The 24253-nt window shown below is 38.3% G+C and overlaps 2 protein-coding genes across 15 annotated transcripts in view; both read left to right on the top strand.

Annotated features, from left to right (window-relative positions):
* The window catches only part of mef2aa (myocyte enhancer factor 2aa), a 71491-nt gene extending 54430 nt beyond the window's left edge, over positions 1–17061 (top strand). For 5 of the 13 annotated variants that reach the window (XM_055040664.1, XM_055040674.1, XM_055040629.1 and 2 more), the window contains 6 exons: positions 2013–2072; positions 7627–7811; positions 9756–9779; positions 12302–12431; positions 12604–12727; positions 12910–17061. In XM_055040664.1, the coding sequence (XP_054896639.1) occupies positions 2013–2072; positions 7627–7811; positions 9756–9779; positions 12302–12431; positions 12604–12727; positions 12910–13246 (860 nt within the window). In that variant the 3' untranslated portion in view covers positions 13247–17061. The remainder of the gene's footprint in view (positions 1–2012; positions 2073–7626; positions 7812–9755; positions 9780–12301; positions 12432–12603; positions 12728–12909) is intronic. The other 8 variants (XM_055040696.1, XM_055040705.1, XM_055040656.1 and 5 more) reach the window with 3 other exon arrangements.
* A 3850-nt stretch (positions 17062–20911) lies between these two features.
* The window catches only part of mctp2a (multiple C2 domains, transmembrane 2a), a 41194-nt gene continuing 37852 nt past the window's right edge, over positions 20912–24253 (top strand). For both annotated transcript variants that reach the window (XM_055040623.1, XM_055040618.1), the window contains exons 1-4: positions 20912–20987; positions 21504–22454; positions 23548–23607; positions 23693–23804. In XM_055040623.1, the coding sequence (XP_054896598.1) occupies positions 21516–22454; positions 23548–23607; positions 23693–23804 (1111 nt within the window). In that variant the 5' untranslated portion in view covers positions 20912–20987; positions 21504–21515. The remainder of the gene's footprint in view (positions 20988–21503; positions 22455–23547; positions 23608–23692; positions 23805–24253) is intronic.

Raw genomic sequence — 24253 nt, 5'->3', positions numbered from 1 at the left:
AACATATGCTGTGTTAATTAGTGGGCTCTAACTATTTGTTAGCTGTAGCTTTGTGACTCATAAAAATACTCTTGTTTTTTTTGTTTTGTTTTTTTTTTCCAGATTTTCTCATGTAGATGTCAGTGGTACAGACAGACAGACAGACAGATAGATAACAGTATAATTAGGAGGACTGGCAGACAGACGTTGCACCTATGTCTCAATAACACACATTACATTGCATTCCCTATATTCTTTCTGAGTTCTTGTCAGGGCTAAATGTTCATCCATCTTGTTTGCTAACAATATCACATTGCCCTTTATGATGGATTGAAGGGAAGGTTTGAACATCTCTCTCCCCTCTTTGCTCCTGCTCTGCATCCAAAACGCCTCCTTTTCAACTTCTCTGGGATTTCTGGCTTCAGTTGTGATATTATTTCAACTTTTACCATGTTAATCAGCTCTTCCCTGTTGCTACTGTTACGCATCATAACAAAATTGCAAAGAATGAAAAAAATATTGCCAAAAATCTCTCTCTTTCGATATAGATGTCTATATATACAGCATATACATATGCACAGAGATACAGACTTAGATGTAGATATTTCACTCTATAAAATTCCCATTGTCACAGTTTACTTTGTCAGCTTGGTGGAAAAATGATGTCAGATGAACTACTACTTGTATAACTTGTCTGATTCAGTCGATCAAAATGGCTCTCATAAGGTTTTTCTGCACTGCGCACAGAGTAAGTGCACTCAACAAGGTGTGAAATAACTCAATGAGCTTTAACCACACATTAGAATTGGCTAGCAACCCCCATGTACTAAATGGCTGTTCTTCAGAACATTTTCTTTTTGTCTTTTGCTTCTTTCACCACTTTACTGTTCTCTTCTCATTTTGCGTCTCACTAACATTTCAATAGCTGGAAAACTATAGTGATTTTTATAGTGAGGTTGGGTTTGAAATGTAAACAAAGTAAATGTTTTACCTGCCCCTAATAACTCCTTTGATGTTCTCATTTGGTATAAGTCCATATCAGTTGTTCCTGGAGGTGTAAGCTAATGGCTGGTTTAAGTGGGTGGAAAGAGCAGCTCTGGTTTGTATTGGCTTAAATCAATTCTACTCACAAACATCATGTTAAACTTTGAAAATTTTTCAAGGAACTGTATCATTATTTATACAAGAAAGTGAATTGGGAGGACTTGAAACAAACTGAATGGATGAGGAATTTCCAATGAAGTAAAAACAAAAAACAAAACAGAAAATAATGGAGGATAAAAACTAGTTTTTAAACAGCATTCAGTTAGAGTTTTTTGAAAAAGCTTTACTTTTCTTACCGAGTTGGTCTGACAGAAAATGCTCTATTTCTTCTACACAAGAAGATAATGAATGTACCACCACCTCTTTTCTTCAGTTTCTCTATGAACAATTGATAATATAAATAACTACCTAATTCAAACATGGCAATAGTATAAATGTTTGTAAAACAGTTTTGACTAGACCGCTATGACATTTTAGAGATTTGGGTTTTTATAAAGTAATAGCAATCCACATTAGTCTCTGCCCCTTCTTGATGGCCCATTAGCTTTAGTCCTCAGGAATAACTTATCGGTATGTATACTATGTGAAGAAACTTACAATGTGTACAATGTTATGTACTATATCTAAGATATCAACTACCTAGAGTCTTTTAACAGAATCTATTCCTTTTTAAAACTGTTAGAAAATCTGCTTTCCAAAAGGACACTTAAATGGTTGACAAAGGTCTTGTCAAAACTAAAATGCTATGCTCATCAATTCAGCTCCTATAGGCATGCAAATTCAAACAACATGCTGATGTAGCTCTCCTTAACCATATATTTTAAAATTCCCCCCCTGCCAAGAGGACACAGACACCACACTTTCATGTGCTGTGAAGATGAGCTCTGCTTGACATTCTTACGTCTGGTCTGGCATCTCCATCACATGCTCTGCTCGCTTACAGAAAAGATGCAGATGGTTAATCATATCCACTCTGTGCATCTCATTAGGTGGCATGCTGGATACCACAGACCTTTCAGTGCCAAGTGGTGCGGGCTCCAGCCCAGCGGGTAAGTCCTCCTGGAGACATTCATTAGCTCTCTGTTCCTCTGCCCAATAGGCCTCCTGCTTAGCACACTGGCTGGGTAGATGCATTTTTATTTGAGATTGCTTCAAAACCCTTGTCACCATGTCTAATGGATCATCCATTGGCCAATTAATATTTTTATATCATGCAAAACCAAAAAAATAAATGTTAAAAGCATGAATAAAATTTACTTTGTTTTTGTTCCTTTGTGCTAAAACGTTTTACTGAAAAAGTACGGCAATTAGTTGTCTTCTGACATTGCATGGAGACCTCTGTTAACAGGTGCATCTGCTTCCCCCGGAGGCCCCTATAAGGCTGTAGAAGGTGGCTAAGATGCCTAGAGCAGCATAACCCTGCAGCTATTCTGGCCATGTCATCCTACTAAGTCCTTAGTACACAATGACCGGACAGGCTGTCATAGCTGAAATGTGTTCTGTGAGTTGTTGAGGCAGGTGCAGTTAACTCTTTCCTTATGACTCAGCAGAATTGCTGGTGAAACGCAACATATCCTCATAGAACAGTATGACATTCGGTAAGAATAGTTTGACACGGACGTCATCCTTTTGGAGCTATTACATTGGGCCAATGACTTCAAAGAGTAAATTTGATCAAAAAACGTTGTGATCATTTTAGGTTTTGGTTCCTTATTGGGGCCAAGACCTTGTCCCTCAGGAGGAGGGCGGGGGGTTGTTGTCGTCAGCATTTGGCAAAGTGTGAACATGTTGCAGCTGTTGTTTGTACTATGTTTGCAGAGGAGCCGAGGCCACAAGCAGAACAAACCGCACCGGCCCCCATGTCAGATGACCGTTCCTGACATACTTCTGATTTTTTACGAGTCACAGTCTTGAGCACAGCAAAAGTGTTTCAAAAGGGACAGAAGGGAGACAAATTGTGTGATATTTCATTTCTACTCAGACAGTGTCACAACTGTCAGAAGACAATGCTCAGGAATATATATATATATTTTTATTTCCAAGCACTTCTTGTTCAGTAATTACTGCTTTAATTGCTAGATTGTTTGCTAGGTGTTCAAGTGTTCTTTCTCACATGTACTGTGAGCATTATTGGCCACATTCACTTGAAAACTATTTTCTGCTACTGAATTTTCTGAAATAAGCCATCTGTTGTTCTTGTCTGTGGCAGAGATAATGGCTCATCATCACCTTTAAAAACACAACTTTTCTTTGAAGTTGATTTCAAGCTATATTTTATACATCGGTGTGGATGCCAGTTTCTATTTCTCAATATGTGCTTTCTGTCTACAACTTGTACACACACAGTTAACCTCAAGTGCTGGTCCCCATCTGGTCTGAATGTTTAGGTAGAGATTAAAGATTTAAAAGAGCATGTAATGTACCTTTAACCTGAACATATTGTCTGATGTGGAAGAAGTAGAAGCTTTTGAAATATATCTACAAAATACTTGTATCTACAGAGCAGATTTAATGCATTTAATGTTTGTGTTTTTACACATATAAGTTTATGTCAAGTGCTTCACTTATAATTTTAAATAGTTCTGAAAGTCAAATTAATATTGATTTAACTTCACTTATAGTTTTAAGGCAGCTTTTGAACTTTTGTTTCTGCATTAAAATACTTCACCCTGTATGATTCAATACTGGCTAATGGAATCGTGCAAGAGCAGGGTGGGGTCTCTGTCATGTTGCCTTTATTTTAGGAAAGTCATTTTCTTCTATAGTGGGTTTTGATTTATCTACCTATGATTAGTTGGATGAGAAATGTGTATTCCAGCCTGATGAGTGATGCAACATTTTTCTTCCCCAGAATTATTCCTCTGAGATACAATGAAAGATCTGTGCATGGCTTGTGTTAGTCGAAAGCTGTGTTTTGTTGTCCTTGATTGGCTTCCATTATTTCTTCTCATTGACAGAAACACACGTGGGTTGCTGGGCACACGTGGGTTGCTGGGCACAATAACTCACCGTGTTTTCTTTCCTTGATCTTGAAAATAAAAACCGAAGGCTTCATTTGTAAACACAGGACCTTATGTAATAACCCCCCCCACCGCCTTCTCTTTTTTTCCTTACCATGTTAATAATTCAGAACAATGATCATAAACCAAACTGCTTCCAGTGTTGACAGGTTTCAGCAGCAGAGGATTTAAGGCAGGCAAAATCTGAATGATGAAGATTGAGGGCAAAAGCTGGAAACAAGCTACGTCTTAACTTGTGGTTGGTTCCGATGGCTCCTGGCTCTGAATTAACTTTGAGGTTTAGCTGTTTGTTAAGACGTGTTACCTGTCTTGCATTTGCTTTAAAATCATTGTCTTACTCAATCCTTATCAGACATCTACGGGCACATGCCAGAGATAACATGGTCTAGTGCAGGTCCTCGAGTGCCGGTGTCCTGCAACTCTTGGTTGTCTTCCTGGTCCAACACACCTGAATCCAATAGCTGAATCACCTCCTAAATGCAATCAAGTTCTCCAGAGTCCTGCTAATGACCTCATCATTTGACTCAGGTGTGTTGAAGTAGAGATACATCTAAAAGTTGCAGGAGACCAGCCCCCGAGGACCTGGAGTGCCCACCCCTGGTCTAGTGGGAAACTTCAAGCCTAAATCAGTTTGTAAAAGCACAGCAAAATAATTGTGTTTGTCTTTTAATAAAATGAAAGATGGCCATGTGATAAACTGCCTTCAAGTTGTGATGTCAGTGCACACAAACATTCAAAATGAGTAAGATAATAATTGATCCCGGCAATACATCCCACTAATAATGCAATAACAAAAACAACACCCATTGTATTCATCCTGTCATTTTGGTTTTGGAGATGAACAACTGACATCATTCAAGCAAAAAATGAAAACAACCGAAACACCTCAGACACATCAAGCAGACAGAGAACTTTTTGTGGGTATTAAATCTTTGGTGTCTATTGGTTTATAGGCTGGGGTTTTATTAAAGATTGCATTTGGGAATTCTTTGGTTGACTTTTTACCGTGCATGTACAGTTTTGTTGTATAAAAAGTTCAATAGCAGTGCTATAATTATGTTGGTTGTTAGTACAAGTCAAAACAAAGAATTGACATAATGCTTTCCTTCAGAATATTAAAAGTTAATAATATTTGCCTTACCTAGTTGTTTCCTCTTGTTATCTGCACAACAAAGATGTTCCAGTCTACATGACAGTGTTAGACATGAAGTTTTAAAAATGTTTTCCAAATAAAAATGCAAAACGTATAGAGAGTATTGGTATGTAGCCTCTTGATTCAAATCTCAGAACAACTGCCTGTGTTTTAGGTTGTCACTTTCTTCATGTAGTGGTTGTCATTTTGCTCATTCTTATTTGCAAACCAACTTTGACTTCTAGTACTTTTCTTGTTGAAAAACAACATCCCCACAGCATGATGCTACCACTACCATGTAGTGATTGAATGGTGTAGTCAAGTTAATGTTCAATTTTCTTCCATGCATGGCGTTTTGGTTTTGGCTGACAAGATTTCTTATATTGTTTTTGTTTGTTTTTTGTTTTTTTCTTCAGGGGCTTTCTGACAGAGTTGATTGCAGTGGATTGTAATTCAACTAGTGTTAAGAAGCTGAATATAAATGTACACCAGTTTACAGATTTTATAGTAAAAACATTTTACAACTATGCTCTACTTAGTGTAAACCTGTCATTTAAAATCACAGTAAAATACCCAGACATGGTTATACCCCAACTATGTGGAGGAATTTGAATGGCTTGAATAATTTTGTGATGCACTGTAAAAAGATCCTTGAGTAACCTGGCCTGCTGAGCATGAATCATTTATAATATGAGGAGTGATGTTACAAATCACAACAGCAACGTGATTTCCAGAGCTAAAACAAACAGCCCAGGAATGACGGGAGCGTTGGCTCCCTCCTCCTGTAAGTCAAAATGCCTGTTGTGAAAACAGCCTATTTGTCATCCCTGTTGTCCTGTTTTCTCTCAAAAAATAACTTCATGTTTTGTGTTCAGTGCAGCCTTCTGCTGGAGTTGAACACCAGCTCCCTAGTTGTTATCAGATTGGTCTTTACGTGCCAAATTGCCACATTGCCTCCCATTCCTTTACATGAAATCCTATTTGCACTAACTTCTCATTCCCACAAAATGACATCCTGGCTGTTTTTAATCAGGCTTGCTATTTTTGGAGCCTTGGACATTTACCCTGCTAATTCTGTAAACACTGTTTTCTTGCAGCGGCAGCCAAGTCTTGTGTGTGATCAAAGCCAGAGCTGATGGCGATAGCTGCTTGTACACACTGTTGATTCAGCTGTGAGATACTATTGTAGGCTTCATAACTGTTTATTTGGCCATGAATTGTTGCTCTCCTTATCTGCAGTCAGCGGGGGCCATTGTTCCATTATGTATTTTACGCCCAAGCCTCTTTGTCGTGTACACACTTTGTGTTTCTGTCCGCTGAAGACAATGAACAAGTCTGCAACTTGTTGAAGTGTTAATGATCTGTCGACATTTTGCAAGATAATGTGATTTCTTCTTTTTGTTCTCATCGTTTTCAGAAATGAAAGCACATTTCTTTGGTTGCAAAGACAAATTTCACTCAGACATTAACAGCACAGTGCCTTTAAAATCCAAGTGAACTTCAAATATGACTTCTGCTTTGTTTCAGTTTTCCCAACAGCTGGGTGCCCAGTTTCTATTAGAGAACTGCAGACCTTGTTCAGAGGAGTTATTTAGTATTCTGCACTTGAGCAACAAAATTAAAGTATTGTAGGTTTGCAAAACAGGAACAAGATTGTTTTTTTTAATGAGACGTGCTAAAACATGTCATCAGTTTAAACTAAGCAGATGCAGACGTTTCACAGCATTGCTACAATTTAACACATTTGGACAGTGAGTCCTTGTAAAGTGAAACTCAAAGTTACTTTCCTGTTTCAGACAGTTTTGTTAAATGTGTTGCTGTCTGTAAAGATGCACCTTATGAGATGAAACAGAGTTCTTAAGAACTGGAACTCTGTAAAAATGTTCTTTCTCAACTCGTATTTGTTTCTACCAATAATGAAATTCTTCAGTTATAGGAGTTCAGTATTTGTGCAACAGAAAAAGAGTTTTGAAAAAAGGTGTGAATTTATGTTTTATTTAAATAAAATAATAAAGGAAATGACTAATGACTACAATCACCAAGGTGCAAACATTAAGACACTGTTTCTGTTGTTTGCACATCAAAACCACATAGCAGAACATTTATTCAACTGTTGTAAAGTCAGTTGTGTCTTTTTAGTGGTCACAGTACATTTGCCAGTGAACTATATGCTTCATCCCCAAGATGCAAAGACTTGCCTTTGATGTAATCATTCACAATAAAAAATGAAAGGCTCATCAATTTTGAAATGGACATTTTATTTTTGTAAACGCGCAGGATAATTATCCGAGTCGATTAAAACTTCCCAGAGGGTTGGAAACACTTAACGCTGCATGCTGCACGCGAGCTGCGGAACAAGACGGCGTGAGAGGTTTCTCATATGGCCGGGAGTGTTGTCAGTCACAGCCCTCTGGTTTTATGATGCGTTGCTGTTGCCATGTGTCTCTGCAGGGAACGGCTTCGTTAACCCCAGGGGCTCACCAAGCCTCCTCAGCACGCCTAGCGGCAACGGCCTGGGTAAAGTCATGCCTACCAAGTCTCCACCGCCTCCTGGAGGGAACATGGGAATGGGGAGCCGCAAGCCAGACCTCAGGGTTGTTATCCCTCCATCGAGCAAAGGGATGATGCCCCCACTGGTGAGTAAAGAGCACATCGCTGCACACCAGTCTCATCCGCCCGAGGAACTGAGAGACTGCATGAAAACTTTCATAGCAGAAGCACGTGCAGAATTTCCCTGCACATGTCTTTGATGTTATCATCGCAGCACATCATGGTTTGCAAGTGAGGTTATCACCTCATTTAGGACTTTGCTTATCTGCATTAAACTTGCTACAGCAACATTCTCTGTGAAATCAACTTTTTGCACTTTAGGAAACCTTCCTTTAAGATTCCTTCAGCCTTATGTTGTAAACATGTCATAACCCTTTAGAAATGAACTCTGGGTTCATACAGGGCTTTGCAAAAGTATTCATAGGAAACACTAAGTGCTGCATAATTGTGAAGTGGAAGGAACATAAGTCATACTTTTCAAAACATTTACAGTACAAATTTTAAAATGGGTGACATGCATTTGTATTCTGCTCCCGAGAGTCAGTTACCTTTAAATAAAGGCACAGTTGGCTTCAAAAGCCACACTTGTTAATCATGTAATCTCTGAATAAATGCAGCTTCTCTGTAAAGGTTCATGAATAAACATCAATTAACCAAATGCACAATACAGACCAAGAAACAAACCAGGTCAACAATAAAGTTATGGGGAAGTTAAAATCATAGAATAATTATTAAAACTATATCAGTAGATATTTTAATATTTGCACATCTCAAGCAGCACTGTCTAATTTTTTATCCCAAAATTTAACATATTCGAGATGGCTGCAAGACACAGCCGTCCTCCTAAATTGACCGGCCATGTAATAGATAGCAGCATTGTTCAGAAAATCTCTGGAGGAGCTGCATTGATCCACAGCTCAAGTGTGAGAACCTATTGACATTAAAACATATCTTCTGAGCACCCAACCAATTTTGGAATACACTGTGGCAGATTTAAACACTTCAAGCAGATCATCCTGATAGTAAAACTTTGTAGTGGCAGCATTATGTTCTCTTCCTAACAGAAAACAAGGAAGCTAGTCAGAATTGATGAGAAGACGGTGGGGAATAAAAAAAGGGCAATTTTGGAAAAAAGGGCTTCAGCAGTACAAAGACCTTAGACATACAGTCATAGCCATAAGGTAATGGTCTAAGTTAGAGTATATTTGCCACAAACACTGGTTCCATGAAGTAATGACTCAATGGTATGAGTGGTCTTCAAAGGTACTGTTAAGTAGAATAGAGGGGTGACATGTTGCAAGTGCTTCAGTGATGGAGAACTGTTCCTGTGAAGGAACATTCTTGCGCCTCGCATGCATCAAGAACAGACAGGACAAATTGTTTGAGATCTGAAACAGGTTCAGTCTGGAGGTTGCTTCAGTCTTGCCTGAGCCATAGAGGCGGTGGAAGGTGGCTGCCGTGGCAGGTCTGCAGACAGCCTGTCATTAGGCCATAATGGTATTAAATTAATCACATCTCAGTGTGACAGAGTGTAGATGAAGACTTAATCATGGGCCCAGGGTGTGAGCCAGATAATATCTTGTCGCCCTTGTCGTGTCTTCCCACAGCTATAGATTGAGGATGAGTATTAGGAGCCCTGGCCTGCTCACAGTGTGTCCCACAGCAAAGGAAAGATGGAAGACGGGTTTCTTGTTTCTACTTTCTGGCTCAGAGAGGAGTCAGGGTGAACAGAAACAAAAACAAACAAAAAAACAATCTGTAGTTTATGATGCTTGATGTTAGAGAATGTTTTTAGTTTGTATCCTGTATCAGAATAAGTTACTTCTTATTCTGCTTAAAGGTTTTAAGGCACAGCTGTTCATAAATGCTTATAAAACGTAAGATTTTGCATTGGTGGCACAACTCATCAGCAGTTTTACTTTCAGTTGTGTCTCTTTTACAATAAAATCCTGATAGCTATCACCTCTCCCCCCTCCTGATCACTCTTCTCCTTTTTCCGTAACTCTCTTCTTTCCTTCTGTCGAGGGCAGTCGGAAGAGGAGGAAATGGATTTGGTGAGTTTGACAAATGCCTGGGCAAATGGCTGAAATGTTAACACGCTTCGAGTAATCACATGCTGAACTGAAGGCAGTGTTCAAAGAGGAGACACGTTTCCTTCAAAAAATGTAAAAGACAACAGCTTTTGTCACTGCATGGATTAAGTTTGGCTGGTGAAAAAGACTGCCTTGGCCTATTAAATTGGCTCCTTTATTCCAAACATGTGAATATTAGTCACCAGGAGTTTCAGTGTGCAGGAGTGTGTGATAGAAAGAGAACTAATGCTAATCCTTTTCACATTGCTATATTACAGTCATAGTTTGATGTCTAACAATCGAAGAGCAATGAGAAAAACATAAATCATATATTCTTTTTCCGAGGGAGAGAAGATTACATCATCCAAAATGAAATCACTCTGTGAGATACTTGGGGTTTGGTGAAGTCATCTGGCCGGATAGTGTTGGAACAATTCAAGGAAGCCATCAACTTTATGATGCAATCTGGCTTCAAACGCAACCGTTGGCAGCTGCGCATATGTTTGTTATATTACACACGGAGGGTTTGTCATAGCATTGTTTTAAAAACTGCAGCGTGTCTGCTTTTGATTATTAGGCCGTGTGTGCATTTTGTAGCTCACAGCAAAGCTCACTGCATGACCGCACCAAGCTGTGTAGGTGTGTTTGTGTGGATGCATGCCAGCCACTACACTGAAAAACCACCGCAGCTCCTCTGTGCGTCACTCTGGGAATTGAAATGTGTCATTTGCGTTATCCTCTTGCAACATCTCATTCGGGTGTTATGTGAGTGTAAAAGCGATCTGTTGTCTTGCGCTGACTTTTCGTGCTCTGAATGTTTATTTGATTGAGTAAATCTTGAGAGTTTTCTCTATCCCAATTCACTATTTACACATTAGGATTTACCCTCATGTTTGAGATATTAGAGGAAAAAAACTATATTAAGAAAAGGTGGATTTTACAGGGAATCTATAATTGTGATGTCTTTTGTGAATACATTTGCACATGTGCTTTTTAGACTAAACTTTTGGATTTTACTGGAACGTTTCAATTTTAAGAACAATATAAGTTAAGTAATTTCAGTAATTCAATTTCAAAAGTAAAAACATTGTATAGGTTCATTACATTGACTAATTTAACTGAAGCTTTATTGCTAGTAAAGCTGACAGCCCACAGAGTACCGTATCCAATAATACTAATAGAAAGTTTAGAGGAAGGAAAAATGTAAACATGCAAATTCAACTGGAGCCATTAAAATATTTTGACGGAAAGCCTCTTTAGTAGTTTGGGGGAGATTTACAAAGTGTGTGCTGCACCTGGAGGCATAATTTCAGAAGCAACAGTCTGATATATATATATGTAAGTATTCAAGGCTTTGACTGCAACATCACTTGTGTTAAACCACCACAGAACCAGAGTCAACATCAGAATTCTTTTTTTTACCTTAGCCAAAGAAAAAAAGGACTTGGCTGTTGGTTAGTAAACCAAGTTATCTTTTCAGGTGAAAGTAAATATACCATTTCATTTTGAAATCAAGGCCCCAGAGTCTGGCATATCAGTTGAGTGGCACATGGTCCACTTTTTCACAGTCAGTGAGGATTTTGAGAGTCATGTTATCTACTGGTGTGTTTTATGAATTCATGAGTGAATGCAGGAACTTTTGGAGCACTTCATGATTCCACCTGCTGATTAGCTTTCTGGAGAGGCTGATTTGGTTCTTCAGCAGGACTTGACATCTATCCACATACTGCCAGAAGTTCTGATAACTTGGTTAGTTTTGATTGTATCATTGTGTTTGAATAGCCAGCAAAAGGCCTGACTTGAATCGAAGTCTCATTCTCCTTTTCGCGACAATCAAAAGGAGAATGAGAGACCGATACTGCAGCTGTACAATACTTGAAGCTATTACTAAAGCTACCTGGGCTTTCTTAACACCTCAGATGGAACACAGGCTGCTTGCATACGACATTGCATTAATCCAGTAATTTATGCAAAAGGAGCCCTGACTAAATACTGTGTCCACATGAAGTACCTCACCTTACATAAACATATTGCACAATAGGGTGAAATTTTTGTTTCTACTGGTCTTAGTAATATTGTAATTTTCTGTGAATCTTATTTTTGGAATTTGTTAACTGTGACCCTTAATCATCAAAATAGCAACCAAACACTTGAAATATGTCTTTTTGTGTGAGGTGAATTTATACAATTCAAAATGTTATAAAGTTAATCACTGGATTAAATTGAATTTTCTGTTATAATTTACTGAGATGGACATATGCTGATTATGACTTGGTATTTTTAACTGTACAATTCAAAATACTGTTATATATTTTGCTAACTTGCACAGCTTCACTGCCACCTTGTGGTTAGGCAAAGTCTGCTGTAATATTAAGAGAAAAAGGAATATTTTCAAGTACTTTTTAATTTCTGTGATGAGAGTATGCTCAAAGTGTTTTGTTTCTGGATTTGGACTGGTATACTTGTTGCATTTATTTTCTCCGTCTTGCTTTTGTGTCCTACAGAACACCCAGAGGATAAGCAGTTCCCAGTCCACCCAGCCGCTTGCCACTCCTGTTGTGTCTGTTACCACCCCCAGCTTGCCCCCACAGGGCTTGGTCTACTCAGGCATGCCCACCGCCTACAATCCTGCTGGTGAGTCTGCACCTTCTGCCCTCATCCCTACACTGAAAGCAGCCCCCTCAGCTGGGACCGCTTGTAGTTCACGTTCCTTGTTCCTGCTATTTTCTTGCTAGCACACTGTTATGAAGGTGAAATGTGAGTTAGTTCTCAGTTTGTGAGTGTGTGACTGCTTTTGTTTTAACAGAGTACTCGCTGAGCAGTGCGGATATCTCCTCCCTGCAGGGCTTCAGCTCTCCCGGCCTCTCTCTGGGCTCCATGTCTGCATGGCAACAGCATCAACTAGGCCAGGCAGCTCTTAATTCTTTGGTGTAAGTAACACACTTAGAAACAAAGGCACACTCTACAGACACCCTCGCATTAAAGCAACACCCACGGTGCTCTGTGATATCATTCTGAATCATTCACTTGCATATCCCTGGCTTTAAACACTGCTTTTTTTGGTATTTTTTTGGAAACTGAACATGAGATGTTCCTCTTGTCTCTGCTGCAGTGGTGGAAGTCACCTACCTCAGGGTTCCAACTTATCCATTAGCACCAGCCAGAGCATAAACATCAAATCTGAGCCCATTTCCCCGCCCCGAGAGCGGGTCACCCCATCCGGGTTCCCCCCACAGCAGCCACAGCAAGGGTCCAGCCGGCAGGAAGTCCTGGGACGCTCGCCCGCTGACAGCCTCAGCTCGTCCTGCAGCTCATATGACGGCAGCGACCGGGAGGACCACCGGGCGGACTTCCATTCTCCGCTTGGAATTGGAAGACCCCCTGCCGGCTCCGAGGACAGGGAGAGCCCGTCAGTCAAGCGCTTGCGCATGGATACATGGGTGACATAAGGAGCTCTGATCCGGTCTGCAGTCACCAGCCAGACAGAGAGAGAGAAAGGGAGAGATTAGACTTGGGGATAAAAGACGGAGTGAGGGTCCTTAGAGCTGTCAACATTATTCTACTATTCAACTCCACTTCGATTTGTAATTCTGGGATGTAACGTTAGAAGATGTCAGGGCATATTTAAGTCAATTCTAAAACTGATACAGGAAGGTTAAATAATCTAAATACATTTCGGACACTGGCAGGTGGTATCAGGTACTTGGTGCAGTTCAGAAGGCGTCTGCAGATGAGAGAAAATTGTGAAGCGATAGGCGGTAGAATATTGTAGCCACTGGTCTAGTCAGACACTTACATGTAGTTGCTGTTTTGCTATCGTGCTCGCAAGTTTGCAAACAATCCCAGAATATTGTCTTGCTTTCAGGCTAAGGACTCTCTAATTACATAGGATGTTCATTTCAAAAAGTATGTCCAAATACAACAATGCAATCAATCACTCAAGTTTGGTCTAAAAGGGGGCCTCTCTAAATTTTTTTAAAATCCATATGATTTTTTGACACAGAGCACATCATGTCGAGGTCTTTCAAGACTCTTTAATAGGCTAAAACAATTTCAAAACAATAATATGGGAAGTAAAATAACATTAGAATTTATTGCAATAATGATAATTCATTTTATAATTTAAAAGAGTTAAGTGTATAAATATACAGTTAAGATAATGCAAACCTGTCCAGTTGAGCTGGTTAGTAAGCCAACATGTTCACAGTTCATTAGTTAAATAAGCCAAAGCTGGGGTTTTTGTGTTGTACAGTTGCTGTAATCTCTCTACAGTTTGCTCAAATACTGCCTGTCTTCTTTTTTTTTCCTTTTCATCATACTCTGTATTTTTCATCGTACTTTGTTGCGGTGTGAAAATCACAAAAGGCTGATTCTTGAATCCGAAATCAAAAAGCCATGGGCGTTTGCTGTTCTATTTGTACAATGTCAAAACATGAGCCAAGCGTTTTTGTCTTTTTTTTGTTGTTGTTGTGTAAATAGCAACTTTAATATATATATTGCCAGGGTGGTGAGTACACCGTTTTCAAAAAAAAAGTATATTTTTGTGGTTTACAGCTGAGTTTACAGGAGTGGACCCTTAAAAAAAGTCACTGGTCCATATTTCAAGGTTTTGTTCAGTCATTTCTGCATAAACTCTGACAAATTTTTGCTTATAGATTATTGGTTTTGTCTTGTTTGCCCTGAATACACTCTATGATGAATTAAGTAAGGTCAAACTTTTCTTCTGTTCTTTGAAGGATGATCAAAAGGCTGGGGGAAATAGGGTTTCTTCCTACCTATTGTGCTCTAACATCAGGTGCTGAAGTTACTGCCACAATTCAAGCCCACCGTTTTATCTCACACAACAGAGAATATTTTATTGTTGCTTCTAACTCAACTGAATGAAAACCATCACTGAGACCCTTTGGATCATCCTGCCACTAGCCTTTGGAATTTAACTCAACAAATTTAAACACGTAAGAGCTGCTGGTGACTTTGGGATAAAAATAATCATATATTTGGGCCCACATGTGGTTGCATATACCCGTAATAACCCAATTGGCTGAAGAGATCTTATCACAAGTTTATCCCCATTTAGTGACAGTGCTGTAACCTTGTAGTAGGAACAATAGGAGCCAGAAATTTGCAAAGAAATTGAAAGTTGTTTTGGCATACAGCTTGCGTGTTACACTGTAACAATGACTGAGAAAAACAGGGTTGTGGCTGTATAGAGAATGGAAATTCTCTATTTCAAAAGAAATAACACATTCATCAGATAACAGCACACTGACTGACTTCTATATTTCCTGCTGAGAGGCACACATTTGTATGAAAATTTTTCTGTATGAGATGGATTTCACTGTGCATTCTCCATGGCATGTCTTATGTTTGTTAGTAACCTTGGGCATCCTTCAACCCCCTAACCTTCCCACAGTTTACACCATTGCAGATCTATGCAGATTTAACCCCACTTCATATGAAATATAAATACTATGATGTCATTGCTAAACATATTCAGTCCACAGCCTGTCAGGGGAAAGAGTGTCAGACTGTTAGCCTCTTATTCTGAAGTGCCACAGCTGGAAGTTACTGGACTACAATTTTATTATCATCAATCTCGTTTGGGCCATCTCCTCATATTCATTTTCCCGTAAGAAGTATTCATACAGCTTGAACGTTTCCACACTGTGTCTCGTTACAGCCACAAGTCTTAATGTATTTTATTGAGATTGTCCATGAGATAGCGATACAACTCAATACTTATGAAATGCAAGACAATTTATTTTATATTAACCAACAAAAATCTGGAAAGTGTGGCATGTGTTTTCTGCTTCTAGCCATGACTGCAACCACAAATTTTGAGGGCATGTAATAAACCTTAATCCCCATGTTATTTACCAAACACCTCAACCTGAGTCAGATTGGATAGACAGACTTCAAGAGACATTGATCCCATGTCTTGGTATCCTGTAGAAGCATAGATATATGTCTTTGGTTGCCCTGCTATCTGTCATCTGTTACAATAATGGGTGGAGAGCTAAAACTTAAGTTTTGTCCTCGCCTGCCCTTCTTCTGGCTTTCTTACAATAATTGCCATTTTTGGCACTCTTTGTAGTGTTCTCTTGATCTTCAACTCCTCCAGAGTGGCTGCTTCTCTGATTAAGACTCTCCTCCATTTCACGCAGATAAACTGAAAAAGCTCACCGCTGAAGAAAAAGAAGCAAATACAAATTGAGGCCACAATTTTTACTGTTTAGCTTGTAAAAATTACACAAAATCCCAATAAAATTAATTGCAGTTTGTGGTTGTAATGTGACAAATTTTGGAAAAGTTCAACTGACTGCTTTTGCGAGACACTTTATGACCCATAAATATACACCATAGTGTTTAATTACCCTTCTTGTAATCCAGTTTAACACAGCAGAGGAAAATAGCAATAATAAATGACTTCAACAGAAATCAGCATCTCTTGGCAGCACCGCCTCATAGTTGAGCACATTTTTTAGCACTTGATGACAAATCAGGGAATTTTGTAGTTGCTCTACCAATATGCACAGTTAGGAAATGCCTTATTCCAAAGAGAAATTGCACCACATTTATTCTCATTCCTGTAAAGAAAAGACAATGCAGACATCATCTGGGCGGGAGCAGATCCTGCCTCTCCACTGCAAACTCACACAAGGTATTGCATGGTGAATGCACAGTGATACAATTTGCTCTGTTCGTCCTCGTCCAAATTGTGCATAACTAATGAATGTGAAAGGAAAGGGTAATCAATGAACCTCTGAAGAGGACTTTCTTCACTTTGCTGTGCAAGAGCACACCGCTTTGCTTCATGGCTTTTATAAACAGAACTAAGTGTTTGGTAAGTGTCTGTAGTTAATAGTTCACGTAACTAAAGAAGCTGTTTTCGGTTTGAGTGCTCAGACCGTTTGGCGGCACAAGCTGGACTTTGTTGCCAATAATAAAATTATTTGTTTTAAAATTGAAATAGAGTTTAAGTTAATCTGCATTTTTGTTTTCGCTTGAATGTGTTATTTTATTTTCAACATACAATAATTATCAAGTGAACTTTTTATTGAACAATTAAGATACTATGCTAGATGTTGTACAAAATTTGTATTCTACACAAAAAGTGCAAATATTGGCTTTCATGTGTAATTTTTTTTCTCTCTCTTATTCTGTATAAAATGAAGTAAACAACTCTTTCATAGAATTTGTTCTTCTGTGAAGTCCCAAACAGTATAAACTGTCAACTTTATTAAACACCTCAGTGTATGCTCCATCTGACCTCTGTCTGCTCATCTTTATGTACTTGGTTAATGCTGCATTTTCAAAAGTTTTGTCAAAACACTAGGCAAAAAATGGCCACATTGCAACATCTCTGCAATACAAATAAAATGAGCTTTTGTCTTAAAAAAAAAAAGATTAGTCAACAAAATAATAATGGTAATAATAAGTTAACAGATCACTAAATGTAATGAATCAATATATTTATTGTAGTACATTTACTTTTCAGTGACATCTAAACTATTCCTCAAATTGAGTATTCAAAGACAGCAGCAGTTTTAACATGCAGAGGACTTTCTCATAATGACCTGCAATATAAAGGTTTTCTGTGGATTAAACGACAAAAAACAAAGGAAACCATACAGTAGCCTTTCAATGGTAAGATTTGGTATATTCTGATTTTGCATACGTCTATGTATTTCCGCACTGTTACCAGAAGGAGGCGTTGTTGTACAATTAAAAGTATACGTAGTAGGTCGCTGGCTTCCTGGTTGGATCATGTAGGTTAGAAAGGAGTTCTGGCCAACAGTCATTTATGCTTGCTTTAGAATTTCTTGGACATGTCTGTAAGGAACAATGCTTTCATTCAGTTGCAAGGCAGTTTAAAAATACTGAAGAATGTAAAGTATTTTCCAATGTCTAAAAACAGGCAAAAACGGAAACAAATTAAAAATTGAACATAAGGAAGCAACCTAAGTTCTCAGTGTTACAGTTGCACTTCTGATGAACTAGTTAAACAAATGGAACTATGTTTTTCCAAATATGTCACTTTTAAGCAACTTACATGAGAATTATGACATGGATTCTGAGCTTGTTATGATCCTTCATTTTATCGTGAAAACCTGGTCTTGCCACATGTACTTGGACATGTCATGGCACAAACAGCATGGGTGTATCAAAACTGCATTCCGCATTTGGGAGGTCCTTTTGTCATACATGCTTGCTAACTGTCATGTCTTGCAGAAATACTTAAAGTCCAATATTTTCCGTGTCATTGTTGCACTGAGAAGTTTTACTTGTGTTTTTCCAGTGGTGACAACTAAAAAAAATATTTACTATGGAAAAGAACAATTGCTGCAAAGCACATCACTTACAGGTGATGGGACAACATTCATCACAACATGTAAAAAAGAATAATCTGCAGCTTTTTAATAGGTAGGCATGAATCCTTGTCATGCTGTAAAAGTGTTCATGTTGCCATGAACATTTTTCATTAATTTTGCATACGATTCTATATTTTTGTTCATGGGGGAAAAAAAGTCAACTTTTAGGTAAAGGGTTAAATTTGAATAGGAAATTAGAGTCAGATGTTTTAGAGTAGTATAAATAGCTATCAAATGTATGTGGGTGTACAGTTTTTTTTTTTTTTTTACATAAAAACAATGATATAAAACAGTCCAGGGTAATATTTTTAATCTCAGTCTTTTTACTTCCTGGTTAAATAAAGGTTACAAACAACATGGGTTTTTGAGGAACAGTGTTTTTGACCCAAAATTGGGTTTTCTGAGAGTATTAAGGGAATATAGTACTTCTATAGATGCAGAAATCCTATATTTCAGTTCTGTGCTTAGAAACACTCAGAAAAACAATCAAGATTTTTGTGTTTTCATTCCCATTATACCAATCATCAGTTATGCAAGAGTGAGTAAAAGGCCAACTACTTGATTGAAGCTAAAATAGGCTTTCTCACAAAATGTCTTGAAAGTTAAATGGATCTTACATCTATTTAAATTGTCCGCAAGCCGACAATTTTTCTTGGCTCCACCTTACTCAGAAAAAGTATAAAATGGTTTATAAAACTTGTGTTTACCAACAGCTAACATTTTGCAGAGAAAACAAATTCATCAGGAAAAACACCCATGTTTCAATGTGTTAATTAACTTTTAATGCTTAATAATTGCAAACAATGAGATGGATTTCTCATTGCCAAAAGTATTTCTACCACAGTATTGAATATATTTCAGACATTTCACAGAGACATTACTTGTTATGCCAACTGATAAAACTGAGACTGTAGCAGTGATCTTTGCAAGTTTTGAGGACCAGTCGAGTTTCCCTCTGAAAAACAAGCTAATGTCACACGATTGATTGAAAACAGGACCAAGTGCACCACCTAGCGGTGACTTGCACTTTACACATTAAATTAGATTAAAAATGATACAACACAAAGTCTAACATATCATTTTTTATTTATTTTTTTGCTAAACATTTTTAGATATCCTTTGAAACAACAATTTAATTTCAGGTAATATTCCATAAAAAAATAATTAAAATAAAAAAATAAATAAAAATAAAAATAACAAAAACAAAACAAAACGCAAAATGTGGAGTCGAAGCCAAAGCTACCACGCGTGAGCTGATATAAATAAACATAAAAGCTAAGCAGCGAAAGAAATAAACATTAATAGCATTTTTAATAGATGGCCAATCAGTAATCTCAGAGGAGATGGGACCTGATAAAAACGGCACTATGACGTCAGAAACCTGATCAACAGGTAAAGTTAGCTTGCAGCTCATGCTGGAAAACGTTAGTGTTTGACTTGAGAGTACACGTGAGTATTCAGTTTGTGAAAGCCTTTCTATAAGAAGGCTGTAGTTGGCGTTTCAAAATGTTAAGACGAAAAAAAATGTATGTCTTACATTAGATTAAAAAAAAAAAAAGGTCTTCACTTCAAGAAATGTCGACACCTGACATATATTTATTTACAGTAGCTTTTAGTGATTCATTAAGCAAATAATAAATGATATGCTAACAAATATGTGCCCTCTAACCTCCCTGTTCCCCTGCATGTTGTTTGTGTGCTTCCATGTTCCCCTAAAATGCAGAATGTTTTGGCTTCCTGGCCATGAGACCAGCTGTGTTGGGGCTTGGATGAGATCCAGTGTGCATGTGTAGAGCAACCGAGCAAGGTTTTTGGATTGTTTGATTTGTGTGATATGCAGGCCTTGAGGCCACCTGCCGTAGGGGATCTTGCCCTGTGACGATACCAAAACCTGCCTTTTAACTAGACGCCAAGTTGTGGCTCTTTCATGTGGGCCTGATCTCCTTAAGACATCAGCAAATATTGAACAAGTCTCTGCCCAGAATCAAACACATCTGCTGTCATGTTAGCCTCCACCGTTAGAGCAGAGACAAGCAGAGAGGGAGAGAGGAAACAGCAGTGGGTCTGTTGCATTAGCTTCTGTGTGGACACAAAGCTAAAGTTTATACCCAACAAACACAAATGCTCAGTTTTAAGGAGCTTAGGCTAACTGTGTTCCTCGGTAAACAAATATGAATCTGTGTGAAACGGAGTGCGAGATGAGTGCTGACATTTCATATGCCTCAGTCATGTTGCAGAATCAATCTGAAGTATTTTGGGATTGTTTTGGACAGTTCTGCTGCAGAATTAGGCTAGATTACAGCATTAAGTATATTTTTAAACACTTGGACCTATGAGACAATTCAAAGAAACATGTTGTATATGCAGCTAAAAGCAGACAAATTCTCATATGTAAATAAACCATCAAGTATACAAATCAACAGCAGACTTACAAAACAGGCTGCTGTACTCTGAGCAAACATTTTACTGTTTCGGTGTCAGTGTAATCTCTTTCTGCATTTGTCTCCATTTACTCAACCAGATACTTTTTGATCTCCTATGAGTCATATGCAGCTCGGTCCATCATTGGCGACTTGGACAGCCCTCGGCAAGTTTACCAGTGGCATTCTCTGAGTCACTGAAACTAGGACTTGTGTGACTGGTATTGCTAGTTTCAGCCACGAGGCTTCTCCACCAATCAACTGACATGGCTACTGAAGCATATCCTGTTGTTCATCATAGTTAGGATAGTTGAGATATCTGCAGGAAACAAAAATTGTGAAGTTGTAGAGACTCAGTGTGTCTCTGTCAAAGTGTGTAGAAGAGGACGACTGAGCAGGTAAATTAGTTTTTCTTTGTCTGAATTTGATGGAAAAAAGTCTAATTTTTCTGTTAGAGTTTCTAGGTAGAATGGGGTGGCTCCAACAATCATCATCTATAAATACAATAACTACTTGTATGAATAATTATGTAACACAAAAAGACATGGAAAATACATAATAATGAAATTAATGTAAATTTATGTTAAAAGTCTCTCCTTTGAAATATAGAAGTATTATTTTGAAGATTATCGGTAAGCAGCTATATTGACAGTCCAAATAGTTTTTCGGTCATCACTAGTCTAAATCTATAAAGGTTTGAAGCGTGCTTTAGTAAATAATCTATGGCGAATCCACTCAAGTCTTCTTTTATAATGTGCGTATAACCTTTGCTTTGATAACAGAGACACCTTCTTTAATCAATGTTTTGGGGCTTTTAGGAATGTATTTGATCTCTTCATTCTTATCATTCTTATGTAAATAGTGTGTGAGGGAAACGGATTTCTTTTTCACATTTTTTGTTTACTTCCCGACAGGTTTGACTTAAGATGGAAGGCAAAAAGACATTTCTGGAGAATCTTCGTCTAAAAACTAAGCTGCCCAACATCAAGAAGCCGCGTAAAAAGCTGCTTGCCAAGCAGCCAAGGAATTTGGCCAATCGGCGCAGCATATCAGTGCCAGACCTTACCGCACTTCAAGGCGAAGAGAGCTCTGCAGAAACTGATGCACTGAGGACCCCTTCTGAGGTCATCAACTTTGGCACCTCTCCTGGTCAGAGCGATACAGATTCTGTTGCTAGTGGGTCAGTCAATGAAGGACCACTTTTTCCAGAGAAACTCACTCACTCAGTGTCAGACATTCAGTACAGGATTCATAACATTGATCATCCATCACCAAAAAGATTGAGTGCTCCACCGGCCTATGAGGATAAGGTTTACTTGAAGACCTCAAGCCCAGAGAGCAAAAGGAATGTCCATATTGAAGGCTTTTCTCCACAAGAGCATGAAAAACCCAAGAAAAACATACCCAAGTTCACATTCGAACCCATTAAAGAACCAGAAAGCGACCAGACGGAGAAGGAGAGTGTACCCGAGGAAGAGCCCTATACTCGCAGAAGGATGTCTGATGCTGTTGCAGCCATCCTCCCCAAAGCGAGCTCAATGGGGGAAGAAAAACGTCCTCACATTGGGAAGAAAACCGTGATGTTCGAGACAAAAAAGCCGACATTAGAAAACTTGACTCTACAAACCAACCAGCCAAACTCCTCTGCAGATAGGCTGTCCTTAGAGGCTCAGTTTGACAATGCAGATGCTTTCTCTTTATATTCTGCATGTGTCACTCCCAGTGAGGACAAAGTCAACATGCTATGGCCCGCGACCTGGGATGAGGAAGATATTGAACAAGTGTCTTCTTCCTCTCTGGGTAGAGGAATGTCCATGGATGACAGTCTTCTGGACTTAGAAAACCCGGATGAGTCTCTAGAGGAGGTTAGTAATATGGAATTTTTTTTTTTTGTATTCCATTTTTTTTGTTGAAATGTATATCAAGCTAGATAACTCTTGTTAGCTTAAATGTAAAATTTGTACAATAGCTCGCACTAGAAATAATTTCTTATATTCTGATTCTGCAGTAACAACTTCATCCAAGACATTCCAACTTATTATTATTTCCTTTTGAATTAGGAATTAATTCAAATGTTTTGATATTGGGATGGTAGCTTGAGCACATTTACTTGAATGTTTGCATAGTTGGTCTAACAAGCAAATAGCATGTGTGACTTTCTTTTTTGCCAATAAGAAGAATTGATGAGAGATGGCAAAAGGTAATTCTTATTAACTGAATTTTAGATTCATTTTAATTCACTTTGTTACTTTGGAAATGTGCTTAATTTTTTCTTGTTCGGCATCAGTCAATCTTTGATATATGAAAAATCCTCTGTAGGTTTTTGCAATGACCTGCTGAGGTTTCGCTGGGATATGATGTCAACCGTTTTTGCTCTTCAATAGCTCTGAAGTAGAGTGACAAAACCAGTTACAAACCCGTGTTACAAGTCTGTTACACAGTATAGTTTAAATCTCCCTGCAATGTGAACAAAAAGATTTATGCACTGTTGACACTATGCCCCCTAAAGCTGCAGATATGTAACTTCTATGTGCAGCTTTAGGATAAAAGTTAAAGTTAAAAATAATTTTTTCACATATTTTTTTGAAATGGTCACTATATTGTGATAGTATTGTATGAAACAGATAATCTGTGAAATAATTGGACTCCTCTGCCATCTCTCAATGCTCGCACATTTAGGAGCATTGACTGACGGTGTTAAGACATTCCTGGCTCTGATTGTTTTTTTGTTTTTTTTTTCCACTTCAGAAGACAATGGTAGCTCAGGGAGGAGGTGGAAGCGAGCCATCTTTTCGCAGATGATCTGTTTCATAACAAAATGTCATTTTAACAAATATGTATGAAAGATATTCTTTATGAAAGTTACATGCTGCACCTCTGAGAATTAGTATTTAAACACAAACTCCATGCAGAAATATATTTTTTAATAAAAAATAATTTTTAACATTTCTAATTTAGAACTCTGCAGAAACATTTGAAGACGGTGATGACTTTGATGACAATAACCCAGAAGGGACTGTGAGTAGTTGGACACTAAAATACGAAAATATGCCAAGCAGCTTCTATGAATAGTCATGTTTGTTTAACTTTGGTTTTTCCACAGGACACTTTGTTGCCAGGCTCTGATGCTCCGACACCCTCCCGGTTCCAGAGGTACCTCCTGAACATCAACTTAAAATACGGTCGGAATCTGGTCGCCAGAAGCAGGCGTGCCGGTAGGTACCATTTGTACTTAAGAATTGTTTAACTGTTGCAAACCCACAATATAAGCTTGTTTTACCGCTTGAAAAATATCTTTTCCTGTGTAAAAAAACACACAAAAAAAAATCCAGCAGGTAATTTTTTTTTTTTTTTTGTCGTTTCAAAATGCCAAGCTACAGTACAAAACGCTTCTGATTTTTAAAGAATAATAATAGAAACGTACACTTTATTGTAAATTACTTTAACAGCTGGTATACAGATGGAAACGAGTATTTTATTACCTCGAGAGTTTCGAACTCTCTTGCAACCTGCTAAACTTAGAAACAAACATTTTTTGAAACTGCTCTTACAGCAATACGGCAGACTGAGATGCAGCTGGCTCAAGCTATTCAAAGAAGCCAGTCCCATTTTCGGTTAAGGAATGCAGCCCATTGTGTTTTGCCATTTGTAGTAGCTAAAGGGT

The sequence above is a fragment of the Poeciliopsis prolifica genome, unplaced genomic scaffold (assembly GCF_027474105.1).
Source record: "Poeciliopsis prolifica strain line A6 unplaced genomic scaffold, Auburn_PproV2 SCAFFOLD001, whole genome shotgun sequence".
NCBI lineage: Eukaryota > Metazoa > Chordata > Actinopteri > Cyprinodontiformes > Poeciliidae > Poeciliopsis > Poeciliopsis prolifica.
The sequence above is the reverse complement of the archived record's forward strand: the minus strand, read 5'-3'. Positions and strand labels throughout refer to the sequence as shown.